The sequence below is a fragment of the Cervus elaphus genome, chromosome 4, assembly GCF_910594005.1.
Source record: "Cervus elaphus chromosome 4, mCerEla1.1, whole genome shotgun sequence".
Taxonomy (NCBI): Eukaryota; Metazoa; Chordata; class Mammalia; order Artiodactyla; family Cervidae; genus Cervus; species Cervus elaphus.
This window is the reverse complement of record NC_057818.1, coordinates 47,184,292-47,201,218: the sequence shown is the minus strand read 5'-3', so window position 1 is coordinate 47,201,218 and position 16,927 is coordinate 47,184,292. Positions and strand designations below refer to the sequence as shown.

The 16,927-nt window shown below is 36.8% G+C and overlaps 2 protein-coding genes across 7 annotated transcripts in view; one reads left to right on the top strand and one right to left on the bottom strand.

The window, feature by feature from the left end:
* The window catches only part of LOC122687479 (zinc finger protein 260), a 59,757-nt gene that overhangs the window by 28,602 nt on the left and 14,228 nt on the right, over positions 1-16,927 (bottom strand). The window contains exons 1-4 of one of the 4 annotated variants that reach the window (XM_043893004.1): positions 12,952-12,978; positions 11,912-11,966; positions 4,770-4,863; positions 3,421-3,547 (exon numbers count right to left, since the gene is read on the bottom strand). In XM_043893004.1, coding sequence (XP_043748939.1) covers positions 3,421-3,547; positions 4,770-4,863; positions 11,912-11,925 — 235 coding nt within the window. In that variant the 5' untranslated portion in view covers positions 11,926-11,966; positions 12,952-12,978. Of the gene's footprint in view, positions 1-3,420; positions 3,548-4,769; positions 4,864-10,798; positions 10,862-11,911; positions 11,967-12,951; positions 12,979-13,071; positions 13,203-16,927 lie in introns of those variants that run through there. The other 3 variants (XM_043893014.1, XM_043893022.1, XM_043893028.1) reach the window with 3 other exon arrangements.
* The window catches only part of ZNF382 (zinc finger protein 382), a 72,285-nt gene continuing 68,504 nt past the window's right edge, over positions 13,147-16,927 (top strand). For all 3 annotated transcript variants that reach the window (XM_043892871.1, XM_043892741.1, XM_043892730.1), the window contains exon 1: positions 13,147-13,319. In XM_043892871.1, coding sequence (XP_043748806.1) covers positions 13,147-13,319 — 173 coding nt within the window. The remainder of the gene's footprint in view (positions 13,320-16,927) is intronic.

Below are 16,927 nucleotides of genomic sequence, written 5' to 3'. Positions count from 1 at the left end.
CAATACTTTACCATGGATAACAAGGTTCTGCTTGTAAGACAGTACTTTAATCCATTATCCCCTTTCACCTAACCTTTTTCACCTCCTACATCAAACCACATTTCCTATCATTTAGAGATACCCACAAAATGTTTCATTTCTCAGAAATGGACTCCTTATATACCATCTCCTTTTCATTGTCCAGGTCTAAAAGTTAGTACCCTCAGAAATGATGTACTACTAGCTGACTCTATGTAAGTTCATATATCCATCTCCAATATTTAGTTCCTTGCCCTCATACCCTTTTTTTTTCAATTTTGTATTCTGAAATTTTCTCTGTTGTCATTCATACTATTTATTTCCTTATTCCTTAAACTTCAAAAAGACAAAATCATTATTTTATGTGCCACTGAATATCAAGGCTCAAGGTCATAGTAGTTGACAGTTAGAAGAAAAGTAAATCACTGGTTGAAAGGAATTTAAGAATGAAAGCAAATATTACAAACATGTCACTGGAGAATACAACTATCAAAGTAACTATAAGAATAGTGCAATAGTTACAGCATGCCTCCATGCTTTTAAAAATATCACACTACACTACAGTGATTTTATATACACAAATTTATATACATATGAAATTTCTAATATAGTAAGATATATGTATATATATAATAGTGTTTATAAATGATTGTCTTCTAATTGCCTCTCTACTTAAACATATTGTCTCCATCATTGCTATTAATTTCCTCCTATGCATACTCATGAGTTTCTTTATCCCATATGTGAATAAAGATTATGTTTTATTTACTTCTCTTCAGTAGTATTGTCACTATTATTCATCTATCCTACTGAAATCCTAGTTTATATTTACATGTTTTCCTTCATGCTCTTTCCCAAATACTCCATTTTCTTATACTCAAAGCTAACCATTGCTATATTGCCCCCAAAATATCAATGTTTTAGATATTATAATAGGTATATACCATATTTTAAGGCTTATGCAGTTCTGAGTAAAGCTGTAGCTGAAATGATATGTAAAAGTGGAGGTAGGAGGTGGGAAAAAAGGGAGGTGGAGGTGGGAAATAGTGTAAGGCACTTTGTAACAAACAATCTGTTGGACCTAGCTGGAGATTGGCAATCAATGAGGGAACAACCTGAGGAAAATCCAAAGTGACTGATACACATTGTATGATAAAGAACAAAAATAATTTCCTGTGACTGAATTATGTTATGTATAATTAAGGTGAAATAATGCAAACATCTTATTTGACTGCAACAATAAAATCATAAATGAATGCCAGTATCAGTAAATTAAAAGTACTTCCTTTTAGAAATGAAGAAGCTTTCTATCAAACAACTGTTCAGTTGTTGTGGAAATGTATTGAAATTTCTGAGAATAGTGGCACTGAAAATATTACATATTGAAAACCCATGAAACAACATTAGTCACAAAGAAAGGATTTAAATGTTTATATTAATAAAAATGAAAGAATGAAAATAACCAATGTATACATCCTATTCAAGAAGATAGACGAGAACAAAGTGACCTAAAGAAAAGGTGAGGAAAGAATTGAATACATAGGGAATCAGAATGTGATGAGTTAGAAACATGTAAAGAATATAATTAACAAATATAAAATGTAAATGACCAGGGAAAGAACCATCACAGAGGGTATTTTTTAAAATGATATAAGATTCCTATGCTAATCTATTTGAAAATGTTGACATAAATTATTTTGTAGGTAAATAAATAGTGAAACCCTAGATGCCATAAAAGTTGAAAAAAAAAAGAACAATTTGCTAGAAAGAGATAAAATTGTCAAAGATTTACCTCCCATGAAACAAAAAATCTTAAGCATGCCTACTGTCTAAGTTGTGACAGTAAGCCAGATAATGAGCCAGGGCTCCTAAAATAAAGATCTAAGCCAGATAATGAGCCAGGGCTCCTAAAATAAAGATCTGAGCCATAACCTGGAGCAGGGAAAGTAGAAGATATGCCCTTGACGGTTGTGACAGAAGCAAGAATGTTATATTAATGAATCATGACAAAAGACACAAAAATTATCTGAAGGAGACCACCATTTTGACAATGCAAGAATTGAAAAAGGGGAAACAATACTTTGTGTACTAAAATATGTTAAGTAAACAACTAAATAAAATTTATAGCTAGTATTAATTTTTAAAGATGAAGCAAAACACATAAAACATGGAAGTCCAGGAGAACTCACTTTTAACCAATTCAGGTGTATGGACTGGGATAGGGAAGATATAGAGTGAGCCTGGGGAAACTTCAGAAAGCAGTAATATATTCAAGAAATAAAGAATCAAGTCAATGGTACACAAAAATCCATAAGGAATTCCTTGGTATTTATACATCTAGGTATGAACAATCAAAGGCTGTGATGGGCTAAAGTATACTAAACTAATGAAAATCAACAAATCCATAATGACACATAAGAGGTCAGTCAAATGGAGTTTCCCCAAAACATCACAGGGGCTTGCCTCTGCTTGAACAGGCTAGGCTTTTTATTCTGGTGATGACTTTCCTTGTTTCGTCAAGTCTTTTACTCTCCTGGCCCTGTTGACTTGTCACATCCCACACAATCCTTCACAGCAACTTCCTTTCCATCAACAAGGTAGTCACAATGTGCTTAGAAATGGAACACCCTGCTTACAAGAAGGAAACGTAACATAATAAAACCTGCTTCTGACACTAATTAGCCATGTAACCTTGGAGAGGTAGCCTAAATATTCGTCTTAGCAATCTCTTCAAAGAAAAATAATGCAAGTAGTATTTATGTCATAGGGTTGCAGAATTAGGTAACTCAGTATATTAAAAGGGCTTAAAACAGGGCCTGGTACAAGGCAAGAACTACATGAGCTGAGAAGAAAACAAGTAGCTTTCTAAAACATTAAGAGGTCCTTGCTGGAATTCTGACTTAATGTTAAATGCAAAGTTCTTTAATCTCATAGCAGGTGTAAGACAATACTTGTATCAGGCAATGAATATGAATTCTGTTTGCCAATCTAACAACATAAATTACACAGATTCTTTTGATAATCATATCAAATCAAGACAGTATCTTAGCTGTTCTCCCAGAGGTGGGTAAGGAAATAATATAAAGAACTTAAAGTAATTCTGGGCTCAAACAAAATACAATAGATACCTTAAAGGATATACTCTATGTAACCTATAATCAGATCTAGCACTCTGGATATCAAGGAAGGCAGAAATTATATGAAGAAACTAAGAAGGAACTTCATACAAGTTATATGAAGAATGATGAAGGTTCTAAAAGGAGGTGTCATCTCCAAAACCATGCTCAATCCATGCATTTGGAAACTTGGAGAAGAAATTCATCTAGTGTAGCACTGAGTTAACTGAATGTCAACTGATAGTCTATAGAAAATATTCTAAATTATGTGAATAGCCAAATTTACCCAGTGAGACCAAGTTGCAGTAATTTTCCATCATCACATCCCAGTACAAGTCCCTCTGAGCAAAATCCAGATATTCCCACTCCTCCTGAGAGAAGCTGATGACCACATCCCTGAATGTCACCAGTTCCTAAAACAAGAAACCACATATTACATGTAAAATTGAAGCAAACATTTTTGACTAATAAATAAAAAAGAATTGAATTAAACTATTATATATAGAATGGATAAACAAGGGCCTACTGTATAGCACAGGGAACTATATTCAATATCTTGTAATAAACCATAAAAGAATATGAAAAAGAATATATTTGTATAACTGAATCACTTTGCTGTATAGCAGAAATTAACATTGTAAATGAATACTGTATGTCACATGCCTGTGGCATGAATTATCAATGATGATGAATTTCCACATCCTTGTTCCTTGGTATAGGAAAAATATCTAGCTTAGAAAATAGGGTATGAACAATATTTTAAAATTTCTTACAACCCCAAGTTCATCACTGTTAATCACCATTTCACATTATATAAGAATTATAACTTCTAATGAGAAATTATTTATTAAGTGCTTTTTAGTGGCTGCAGAGTAGTGTGTTTGGTGAAAATATACCTGCCTTAATTATATTTAGGCATAGGTTGGATAAGGTTTTCTCCAATTCTGAAATCAATAATAATCTACTGTTTATGTCTGAGACTGCTGCTGCTGCTAAGTCACTTCAGTCATGTCCGACTCTATGTGACCCCATAGAAGGCAGCCCACCAGGCTCCCCCGTCCCTGGGATTCTCCAGGCAAGAACAATGGAGTGGGTTGCCATTTCCTTCTCCAATGCATGAAAGTGAAAAGTGAAAGTGAAGTCGCTCAGTCAAGTCGGACTCTTTGCAACCCCGTGGACTGCAGCCCACCAGGCTGCTCTGTCCACGGGATTTTCCAGACAAGAGTACTGGAGTGGGGTGCCATTGCCTTCCCCATGTCGGAGACTAGCCAACATCAAATCCTATCTACCTGGAAAATCAGGTCTGTTCAGAAGTAGAGTTTGCTAATATGTCATTAAATGGATACATTTGCTCTTTTTCTCAAGAGTATGTAAAAGGATGGTAAATGCCTCCCTCTGGGGATTCCATTTCTACTCTATAACTGCTCTGAACAAAAAATCTACACATAGGAATACTAAACATTATTTGGAAAAGAGATAGGCACACAGAAGGTACAGTGTGCTGTTGACTCCAGCTCTTACTAGAAAGTGAAAATGGGGATTTTCATGAGGATGTGGGGGGTAGGCTCTTAAAGCTGTTTTCTTGGAAGATTCAGATAAATGAAATGTTCACAAAGGAGAGAAATAGCAACTTACATGGTCCATGGTTAGAACTGTAAAGAATTGATCGAGGAATTCCACTTCTGGTATGACAGCAGGAGGAGTTCTATGGAGATTGTCCCCGTTGAAACTGGTGAAAATTATATATAAAAACATACAGCAAATGAAGAAACATTTGTTCAAGAAAATCTAGTAAAACTTACTAAGAACTGTAAAAGTCTGCAGTATCTGAACCTAATCTGCACCCCTCCTTATCCCTCCATCCTAGTGAGAAAAAGATTCTATTCCAAACTAGTACAACTAAGGACACAAACTTCCTCACTCCTCCTCAATCCCTGCTCCCAGTCAGATAACTGTCTTCCTGGGAGGAGTAGAACATCAGCATTTCTCATTTGCCCCCAGCTACCTTTGCTCAGGCAAATGCAACTAAGCGATGCAACTGCCTAGCAGCCACCTAAGAACTGTAGGCTGTACCTTGGGTGTGGCCCTACTGAGAATACTGAGGTTCCAATTGTCTTTGCCTTGGCTCTTGGGGTAGGAGTTCCATGCCAAGAGAGGGAAGCCGAGATCCAAGACTACCGAGCTACCCCCTCCATATCCCTCTCCATTTGCAATGGAGTGTGGAGAAGTTCAAGGGTAAGGACAGTCTCAAAAACAGTGGAAATTTTAGTGAAAGGCTATTGGGGTTAGTGAAAGGCTATAAAGATTGAAAAATTCATTGGAAAAAAATTCATTGGAGATAAATGCTAAACTGTAGGCAGGCTAGTTTGTCAGAAGGGATCAGAGAAAGATATTTGGGGAGCCCTTCCTATTGTCAGAACAAATCTCAAACACCGACTTGATTTCCTTAGTCTGTGAAGCAGTGTATCCCCAGGGCATTACTGAAAATAATAGTGCCATCAGTCACAATTAGTGGATCCTAACAGCTTGGTGTGGTCAGGTAAAGAGACATTCAAAGAGCCTTGTCAAAACCACTGTCATCCAAGGGTGACTGGTAATAGTCAAGTCTATACTCCAAGGAGCAATATTAGAGATTTACACTATAGAGGAGATAGATTTCACTTAATTAGTCTAGCCAGTTACTAAATAAGAAATATAAATAACAATAACAAGCCTGGGGAAGGGAAGGAGACAAAAGTATCACAGTTGAAACAAGTATCTAAAAATGTCAACTTTCCATAAATAAGAGACAGGAAAATATAACCCATAAACCAAATACAAAACCAACAATAGAAACTGCCTGTGAAAACAACTAGATTGAACACGGAATTCAAAGTAACAACTATAAATATGTTCAAATAAACAATAAACATGCTTAAAAGTAAATGAAGGTATAATTATAATGTCATAGAAAAAATCTGTGAAGAGACAGAAGTTTTTAATATCACCAGGGAGTTGGTGATGGACAGGGAAGTCTGGTGTGCTGCAGTCCATGGTGTCCCAAACAGTCAGACATGACTGAGCAACTGAACTGAACTGAGTATCACCAGACGTAAATTCTGAATACTGAAGTTGAAAAGTATAACCAAAATGAAAATTTCACTAGAGTGTCTCAACGGTAGATATGAACTAGACAGAAAAAAAGTATTCGCAAACTTAAAGGTATCTCGATAGACATCATGCAACCTGAAGAACAACACAAAAACAAGAAAAATGAAAAGAGCTTCAGAGAAATGTTGGAAACCATTAAGCACACTCTTGTAATAGATGTAACAGAAAGGAGTAAAGGAGCATTTTAACATATTAAATAATGGATGAAAAGTTCCCAAATTAATTGAAAAATGTTAATCTATATATCCAGAAAGCTTGATGAACACCAAATAGAATAAATTCATAGAGATCTACAAACAGACAAATCATGGTAAAAATGGTGAAATATGAGAGAATCTGGAAAGCAGAAAGGAAAATTAGTTGTCACTTAAAAGTGAATCCCTAGTAAGTTTACTTGATGACATTGCACAGAAACAATGGAGACCAGAAGGCAATGGGATAATATATACAAAGTGCTCAAAAAACTTTCAAACGAGCTATTTTTCAAATGTGAAGATGAAATAAAGACATTACCAGATAAAGAAAAACTGAGGGAATTAATTAAATGCTAGCAACCCTGTCTTAAAGAAATACTCAAGGGAGTTCTTCTGGTTAAAAGTAAGTCCCAGGTCGTAATATGTATTCATGTGAAAAAAACAAAAAGCACTAGTAAAGGTAATTATGTAATTATAAAAGATAGTACACATACATATTTCTTCTCCTTAACTGATTTATGTGGCAAATTTATGTAATTTTTTTTGTAGAAACAAAAGAAATACATACCCAGGTTTAAAATTCTTCAACAAAATATTAGCCAATTGAACTCAACAATACATTAAAATGATCATATTACCATGATCAAGTGGGATTTATTCCATGGATGCAAGAATGGCTTACCATCCCCCAAACAATATGATACAACATATTAACAAAATGAGGGATAAAACCCACATAATCATTTGAATAGATGCGTAAAAAATATTTGACAAAAATTAAACATCCATTTATGATAAAAACTCTCAGCAAAGTGGATATAGAGGGAACATACTTCAGCATAATAACAAGTTCATAGCAATATCATACCTAATGGTGAGAAGTTGAAAGCTTTTCCTCCAAAATCAGGAACAAGACAAAGATGCCCACTCTTGCCACTTTTATTCAACACAGAATTAGAAGTCTTAGCCACAGCAATTACATTTTTTTAAAAAAAGGAAGAAAGAAATAAAAGGTATACAAATGAGAAAAGAAGTAAAACTGTCACTATTTGCAGATGAAATGATAGTATATACAGAAAGACCCTGAAGATTCCATCAAAAAACTTAGAAGCAATAAATTTAGTAAGGTTGCAGGATACAAAATCCATAGATTTTGCAAAATCCATAGAAAAAAATCAGTTGCATTTCTATAGACTTATAATGAGCACTCAGAAAATTAAGCTATCCCGTGCTCATTGATTGGAAGAAAAAAAAAGAGCTGGATTCCAAATTACATTCCAAAGCTATAGTAATCAATATAGTATGTTATTTAAAAAAGAAAAAAGCCATACACGGACCAGTGGAATAGAATAAAGAGATCAGAAAACAAACCCAAGTATTATATTTATGGTCAATTTATGACACAAGAGCCAAGAATATACAACATAGTAAGGACAGGCTCTTTAACAGAAGGTATTGGGCAAAGGGACAGTCATATGGAAAAGCATGAAGCTAGATCACTATTTTGCACCATACATAAAGTCAAAATGGATTAAAGACTTGAACATAAAACCTGAAACCATAAAACTCCCAGAAGGTAATATCGTGGGTAAACAACTTGACATCAGTCTTGGCTGTGATTCTTTTTGGATATAGCATGAAAAAAGCAACAAAAGCAAAAATAAACAAGTGGGACCACATCAAACTAAAAAACTTTGTGCACCAAAGAAAACCATCAATGAAATGAAAAGGCAACCTACTAATAGAAAATATTTGCAAATCAAATTACTGATAAGGGGTTAATATCCAAAACACATAAAGAACTCATACAACTCAATACGAAAAAACCAAACAATTCAATTTAAAAAATGGGCAAAGGATCTGAATAGACATTTTCCCCAAGGAAAACAGATTCCGAACATGTACATGAAAAGGTACTCAACATCATTAATCAGGGAAATGCAAATCAAAACCACAATGAAACCTCATCTCAACCTTCAGAATGGTGATTATCAAAAAGGCAAGAGGTAACAAACGCTGGTGAGGACACAGAGAAAGGGAATTCTTGTGCACTGTTTGTGGGACTGTTAACTGGTAAGGCCACTGTGGAAAAGAGAATGGAGGGTCCTTTTGCATTGACAGGCAGACTCTTTACCACTGAGCCACCAGGGAAGCGAGGGTCCTTTAAAAAATTAAAAACAAATACCATATGATTCTGCAATTGCACTTCTGAGTATTTTTCTTAAGGAAGTTAAAACACTGACTCAAAAAGATTTATGTGCCCTCAAGTTCATGCAATATTATTTATTTATAATAGCAAGTAATGAAAACAATGTAACTGTCCATGGATGGATGGATGAGTAAAGAATATGTCATATACACACACCCCCTCACACAAATGGAATATTATTCAGCCACAAGAAATAAAATCTCGCCATTTGTGAAAACTTGGATGAACCCTGAAGACACTGTAAGAGCAAGACAAATACTGTATGATCTTACTAATATAAGAATTCTAAAAAAACAAAAGACAAACTCCTAGACACTGAAAAGAGATTGGTGGTTGCTAGAGATGGGGGGGTGAGAGGGTGGGCAAAATGGGTAAAGATGGTCAAAAAGTAGACTTTTAATTCTAAATAAATCATGGGGATAAATGTTTACCATGATGACTATAGTTAATAATACTGTATTGTATATTTGAAAGTTGCTAAGAAAATAAAAAAGTTGCTGAATCTTAAATGTTCTTATTACAATGAAAAAATGACTTATAACTTTGTATAGTGATGAATGTTAAAACAGATTTATTGTGGTCTTTTTGCAATATGTACAAATATTGAGTCATGTTCACTTGAAACTAATATAATGTTATATGTTAATTATGTCTCCAAAAAAATGAAAAAAGCCCCACATACCTAGAGAGAAAATTTTTGGAAGAATGTATATTATGTTATTAACAATGATTATTTCTAGATGGTGGGATTGTGGGTAATTATTGACTTATAAGTTCCTTAAAAATTGAATATTTTACAACCTGCATCAATTCCACCATCAGACATATATAAAAGAGCTATTTCTACATAAAAGACTTAACAGAGTTGGAGACAAGCTTTCCTTTTGTTTAGGAACATAATGAGCACAAAAGATCTTCAAAATGGGTGGGAACATGAAGGAAATTTGTGACTGAAATAAATTACTTCTACAAACTTGTAAACATCCTTTTGTTTTATCACACCAATGCAATAGGATACATTCACTATACACATACTTGAATTAACAAAATTAAAGATGGTAGTAGCATTTTCAGCCTAAATAAGAAAATGTATGTAAAAGAGGCTGAAATGTATTTGGTACAGTGTATGTGCTTATTGTGCTGTGTGCTCAGTTGTGTCTGACTCTTTGTGACCCGGTGGACTGTAGCCTGCTAGGCTTCTCTGTCCATGGAATTCTCTAGGCAAGAATACTGGTGTGGGTTGCCATTCCCTTCTGCAGGGATATACTTATTATATATGACTTAATTTTTTAACTTTATTATTCAAAAACTAATATTATTTTAGATATATAAGATTGATTATAAATGCAATCTTAGTAAAACAGATTCATATACAATATTAACAATTAGGAGTGTTCTTTTTCCTATGTAAAAAGTTTGTCTTATCTACATGGTATTATATCACATTTATGTAATGTGATTAACTTAGTTTTTAAGATTATATACAGTTATATAAATCCATGAAGTTACAGATATTCTGCAAACAAAACTAAACATACAAAAAAAAAGTTAGGAACTATATAGAATAATTTTGAACATAATTTCAACAGATTTTTGGTCCTTTATGAGTACCAAAATGGAATTAAATTGCCTTAAGAATTTCTATTATGGATATTTGCACAAATCTGGCTGTTAAGAATTCCTTCTAAGTCCTCATTAAAATTAACTTTATATTTTCATTACTCTTTAGTTAAGAAATTTATGAAGAATATTTAGAATTGCCACATAATAGCAACTTTTCTTTCTTGAGAATTTAATTAAGTACAAGGCATTTAGTAAGGTGCTGTAGGGCTATGCCCAGATAAATGTATTCAATCTTCATAAAATCCATAAGGCACTGATGTGATTATTATGAACATTTTACAACAAGAAATTACAAAATTGAGAGCCTAATAACTATTGACCTCCTTGAAATACTGTGAGTTTGAACAAGCAGCAGAATTTTAAATTAAGTTTTAATTAAAATAGAAAAGCAATATAAAATGTTTTTCAGTTAAACACAATTTTATTGTTTTGATGTGAGTATATTTCACTTTGGGCTTACCAGGTGGCGTTACTGGTGAAGAACTCACCTGCCTGTACAGGAGACCTAGGAGACGTGGACTTGATCCCTGGGTTGGGAAAATCCTCTGGAGGATGGCATGGCAACCCACTCCAGTATTCTTGCCTGGAGAATCCCATGGACAGAGGAGCCTGGCGGGCTATGGTCCATATGGTCACAAAAAGTCAGACACGACTGAAGTAACTTAGCATGCATGCATGCCTACTTCACCTTAACCACTGAAAATTTAGTATCCAAATTGAGAAGTGCTGTAACAATAAAATATGCATCAGTTTATGAAAACTTAGTATGAAGGTATGAATGTAAAATACTTCAATTTATTTATGTCATTTTATGTTGCAATAATATTTTAGATATATTAGTTCAAATAAGATGCATTATCAAAATTAATTTCAACTGTTTCCTCCTACTTTTTAAAATGTGTTCAATAGAAATTATAAAATTACATAAGTGGTTTTTGTTATATTTCCACTAGTGTTGCTTTAGACTCAAATACCACTATACCACACTGCCTATCACAGTCTACACCAATGTATGGTCTGAAACTAAGTCTACTGCCAAATTTCAAACAAGACTTGGTTATCACCACTCAACACTCCCCATGGATTTTCTGGAAAAACTCCCTGCCCTTGTACACACATACCTCTCTTCACAAAACTCCAATCATATACCCACTTCTAAATGTCAAAGTCAACTTTTTCACTTACTGATTGAAGTCAAACCACTTCCTACCCTTACTTTATTTGGAAATCAAAGGTATCTGCTATGTTATTATACCTAGCCACAGATCTCTTCCTTAACAAATCACATTCTAAAATAAGTCCCTCATTTATCCTCCACTAGTTGTATTTTTGTGCCTTCCTTTGGAAAGAAGAGCACGCGGGATTACTGAATGATTTACCCAGTGGGTATGGGAATAGTAATTGGAAAGGTAAAGGGTGCTTGGAAAAGCACTGAAAGATAAGGCGTCCATCTGTGTGGCCCTGTTACTAATTGGGAAGGGAAAGCCTAGAACCAGGAAAGTGGATAAGTCACAATTAGGGAAACTTAGGAGAAGGAAAGCAATACTTTAATACTCTGTAAAACAAAAGTGTATGACAACAAAAAGCAAACACCAACTGACCTTGTATGGGCCATTATACAAGTAGCAATGATCTCCACCTGTAGAACTTGCAGAACTACAGGACCAAGAAGAAGGACTTGTGAGACTCTAGACTGGCTAAAAGTTGTGATGAACACATTGTCCACCAACAGACATGACCCATCACCCACCACAAATACAACCAGATGGAAATGGGAAATTAGAATACTGCTGATTTTGCTAGTATCAGAGAAAAAGGTAAGCGCCACCTATGCCCAAAGCTGGAATCTAAGTTCACAGCAGTTCCTGGAGGGCACAGGACAGGGAATGCTGTGGTTCTGAAATGTGTAAATGGCCTCCATAATGCATCCAAGGGAGTTTTACCCGGGAAGGGATGCTACACCTGTGTCCCCCTCCCGCTTCAAGTCCTCCCAGAAACCTGTGTTGAAAACAGATGCAAGCCTCAATTCTAATCCCATGATTTCGGAGGTAATTTTCTATTGGGAACTCTCATTATAAGAATGAAATTCATGACTCACTCTAGTGAACTTTTCTTCACAGTTAGATCCAATTAGCTATTTGGTGTGAGGACAGAAGAGAATCCAGGGAAACACAGTCCAAGAAACCATGGAACCTACAATCATACCCTGGGTGGGCAACATTCACTTCACCGGTGTCCTCTCTGTGTTAAGCATTAGGCTGGGTACTCAGACGTGCTGATACAGCTTACACACATACACACACACACGTAAAAAAAAAAATTCACACATTCCTAGTGCACTGAAAAAAACTCAAAATTTCAACAAGCTAATTGAAAAAACAAACTCCATTTTCTTGACAGTCACAACAGCGATGGTACCGGACCACGTGGTCACAATGTCAGTCACACACCCTCGTTGCCTTGGTGATGTGAACCACGGTAGGCTCCGCCCCCACGGACAGTGCAACGAACCCAATCAGGTACCAGTCACGCCACCCCAGGGCCCCAACACACACTAGCTCTCACTGGCTCGCTGGCTCTCACACACGCACAAGCGAGAACACTCCACAAAGACGCCGTCACGAACAATAGCACCCGCAACCTTGGTCGTCTGCCAGGTTCCTGGCTCCACACGCCCCATCCGTCCTCCGCGAGCTTGACCCCATCCTCCCCGATCACCGCCAGCCCCTCCTGCAGCCTGACCAAGTTCATCTCAACTCACCAGGCATAACCCAATAACCGTCACGACACAAGAAGGGGAGCCCAAGGTCGAAGTTCATTCGAGGCTCTGGGGCCTATGGGAAACGTAGTCCAACACAGAAAACGTCCAGCCCTCCGAGCAGAGCGTGAAGCCCACCGGCAGCTGAGGCCCTTCCGAGCCTCCGACTCCCGGGAATTCCAGGGTGTGCGGATCGCTCGCCGATGGCGAGGAGTTGCAGCTGGTGGTCCTTTCAGACGCCGAAGAGCCAGGTGATGCTCCTCTGTTAGCTAGGGGAGGTCGTGGAAGGAAGGAAAGCCCAAGCCGAGGAAATAATTGCAAACCTGGGCCGGGGAGGGCAGTAAAGGGAACTCGGGGTGGGTAGAGGAAGCAAACGAAAAAAGCCTTGGTCTGGTAGGGCCCGGTAAGAATCAGAAGCCCAGGGCAGAGGGACTCGGGAACCCGGCTGAGAAGGGCCGGGGAGGGAATCGTGAATCCCTGCCGGAGGAGGCAGTGCTAAGAAGGGCTGAAACCGTGCGGAGTTCGGGCAGGAGAGGGCCGGGGCGAGAACCTCACTTAGACCGGCGAGACCCCAGGTCGTGAACCAGAGGACAAGGATTTTGTTGTTTTTGTCAGGTTTGCCCCTTGAGAACGCCCCAACACCCAGATCAGCACTTAACAGACACTCAGTGTATTTATTGTCTGCCCGCCCTCGTGAGTGTTTTATATCATCACTGCTTCAGCTTCGATTCCCTGGTGTCCTTTTCCAGTCAGTCTCACAGGGAGACAGCCATGGTTCTGATATGTGTCATCTTAATTTAGTTCTGTCAGTTCTCCAATTCCAATGGTCTCCTTTAGCTCGTCCTTGTTCTTTAAGATTTATGGATGTTGTGTTCATCTTTTTTTTTTTTCTTTTTCCGGACAGCATTCCAATGTGCAAATGTGGCACAATTTGTTTCTTCATTTTTCATATGTTATCATATTATGATAACGGTGGCATGTTTCCATTTCTCCTAGGGAAATACCTAGAGGAAAAAAAAATGCTGATAATAGATTAAGTTTATTTAAGTTTATATTTAACTTTCTAAGAAGCTGACAAACCTTGTAGGATAATTAAGATTTGTATGGGAAACTGTGTGTGACTATGTAGTAAGTGGTTTCTCAGTTTGGTTTGGAATTCTGTGGAATTATGCGATGGGCTCAGTGGAGTTAGGAATATCATGTAGGATCCATGTTGTGGTTTTGTGCAGTGGGTGAGATCATAGGAAACAATGTGCTGTACCAACTCTTACTTATCATGATTTTTATGTGTTCATTATATGTTGACTGTGAAACTGGATCATAAGTGATATTAATGAATGAGAGACTCTCTGTGTCTAGTTAGGTACATGTCATTTGGATTCTGCTTGTAGAATTATGACTGTTACTGATCAAGTAAAATAGCAGTATAAGCTATATCCAAAGGAAATGAAAACAGGCTATTAAAGAAATACCTGACTCCTGTCTTCACCACAGCAGTATTCACAATAGCCAAGATGTGGAGACAACCTAAGTTCCTCTCACTTTCTGCCGTTAGAGTAGTATCATCCACATATCTGAGGTTGTTGATATTTCTCCCAGCAATCTTGATTCCAGCTTGTGATTCATCCAGCCCGGCGTTTCGCATGATGTACTCCACATATAAGTTAAATAAGCAGGGTGACAGTATACAGCCTTGTGGTACTCCTTTCCCAATTTTGAACCAGTCTGTTGTTCCATGTCATTTTTAACTGTTGCTTCTTGACCTGCATACAGGTTTCCCAGGAGAAAAGTATTCCCATCTCTTTTAAAAATTTTCCACAATTTGTTGTGATGCATACAGTCAAAGGCTTTAGAGTATCAATGAAACAGATGTTTTTCTGGTATTACCTTGCTTTCTCCATGATCCAACGAATGTTAGCCATTTGATCTCTGGTTCCTCTGCCTTTTTAAAATCCTGCTTATGTGTCTGGAAAATTCTTGGTTCACGTATCACTGAAGTCTAGCTTGAAGGATTTTGAGTATAACCTTGCTAGTATGTGAAATGAGCTCAGTTGTATGGCAGTTTGAACATTTTTTGGCATTGCTATTCTTTGGGATTGGAATGAAAACTGACCTTTTCCTGTGACCACTGCTGAGTTTTCCAAATTTGCTAACATATCGAGTGCAGTACTTTCACAGCATCATCTTTTAGGATTTTAAATAGCTCAGCTGCAATTCCATCACCTCCACTAGCTTTGTTCATAGTGATGCTTCCTAAGGCCCATGATGTCTGGCTTTAGGTGAGTGACCACACCATCATGGTTATCCAGGTCATTAAGACCCTTTTTATATAGTTCTTCTGTGTATTCTTGCTACCTCTTGTTAATCTCTTCTGTTTCTGTTAGGTCCTTACCATTTCTGTCCATTGTCGTGCCCATCCTTGCATGAAATGTTCCCTTGATATCTCCAATTTTCTTGAAGAGATCTCTAATCTTTCCCATTCAACTGTTTTCCTCTGTTTCTTTGCACTGTTCATTTAAGAAGGCCTTCTGATTTCTCCTTGCTATTCTCTAGAACTCTGCATACAGTTGGGTATATCCTTCCCTTTCTCCCTTACCCTTTTGCTTCTTTTCTTTCCTCAGCTATTTGTAAGGCCTCCTCAGACAACCAGGTTTTTTTCCTTCTTGTTTTTAATTAATTAATTAATTTGGTGTGCCAGGTTTTCGTGGCAGCACACAGGATCTTTCAGTTGTGGAATACGGAATCTAAGTTCCCTGACCAGGGATCAAACCTGGGTCCCCAACACTGGAAGCATGGAGTCTTAGACACTGGATTACTGAGAAAGTCCCCCATTTTGCCTTCTTCCATTTCTTTTTCTTTGGCATGGTTTTGATCACTGTCTCCTGTACAGTGTTATGAACAATGAGTGCATTTGTGGAGTCATCCTTTGTTAATCTTTGGTTTATATTAATATATCCTGAGGCTGTTACTAGGTACAAATTCATGACTAGTGTATCTTCTTTTTAGGTTTAAACTTTTATCATTATAAAACATCCCCCCATATAAATGACTTTAATATCATTTATAAAACACTATAAAACAGTTATTTCTTGTAAGTTTTTTTTGTTTTTTTGGTCTGATCTTAATATAGAGACACCAGCTTTCCACAAGTTAGTCTTTATATTTTACCTCTTTCATATATTTTTTTTTACCTCTTTCATATTTCAAGTTTTCTGTATCATTATACTTAATATATATCAGCTGCTATAAACATACAGTTGATTTTGTACTTTTCATCCAGGCTGATAACAATTTTCTTTTTATTGGAATGTTTAATCTACTTCCATTACATTTAATTACTAATAATGTTGGGTATACCAACATTTGCTTTTATGTGTCCCGTCTGTCTTTTTAAAAAATATTTATTTGTTTGGCTACACTGAGTCTTTGTTGAGGTACATGGGATCTACAGCTGCAGCATGTGAACTCTTAGTTGTGGGATGTTCCCTGACCAGGGTAGGAACGTGGGACCCCTGCTTTGGAAGCATGGAGTCTTAGCCACTGGACCAGCAGAGAAGCCCCCCCCTTTAAAAAAATTTTTTTTTATTTTGGGTCTTAGTGGCAGCACATGGGTTCAGTAGTTGTGGCACCCTGGCTTAGTTCCCTGCAGCATATGGGATCTTAGTTCCCCGACCAGGGATCAAACCCATGTCCCCCACATTTTGAGGTGGATTCTTAACCACTGGACCACCAGGAAAGTCCCTATTTCTTTATATTTTTATTCTACCATTCTTACCTCCTGTTGTATTACACAAATAGTTTCTCCATTAATTTATACTGTTATACATTATTCTCTTAGTGGTTATCATAAAGATTACAA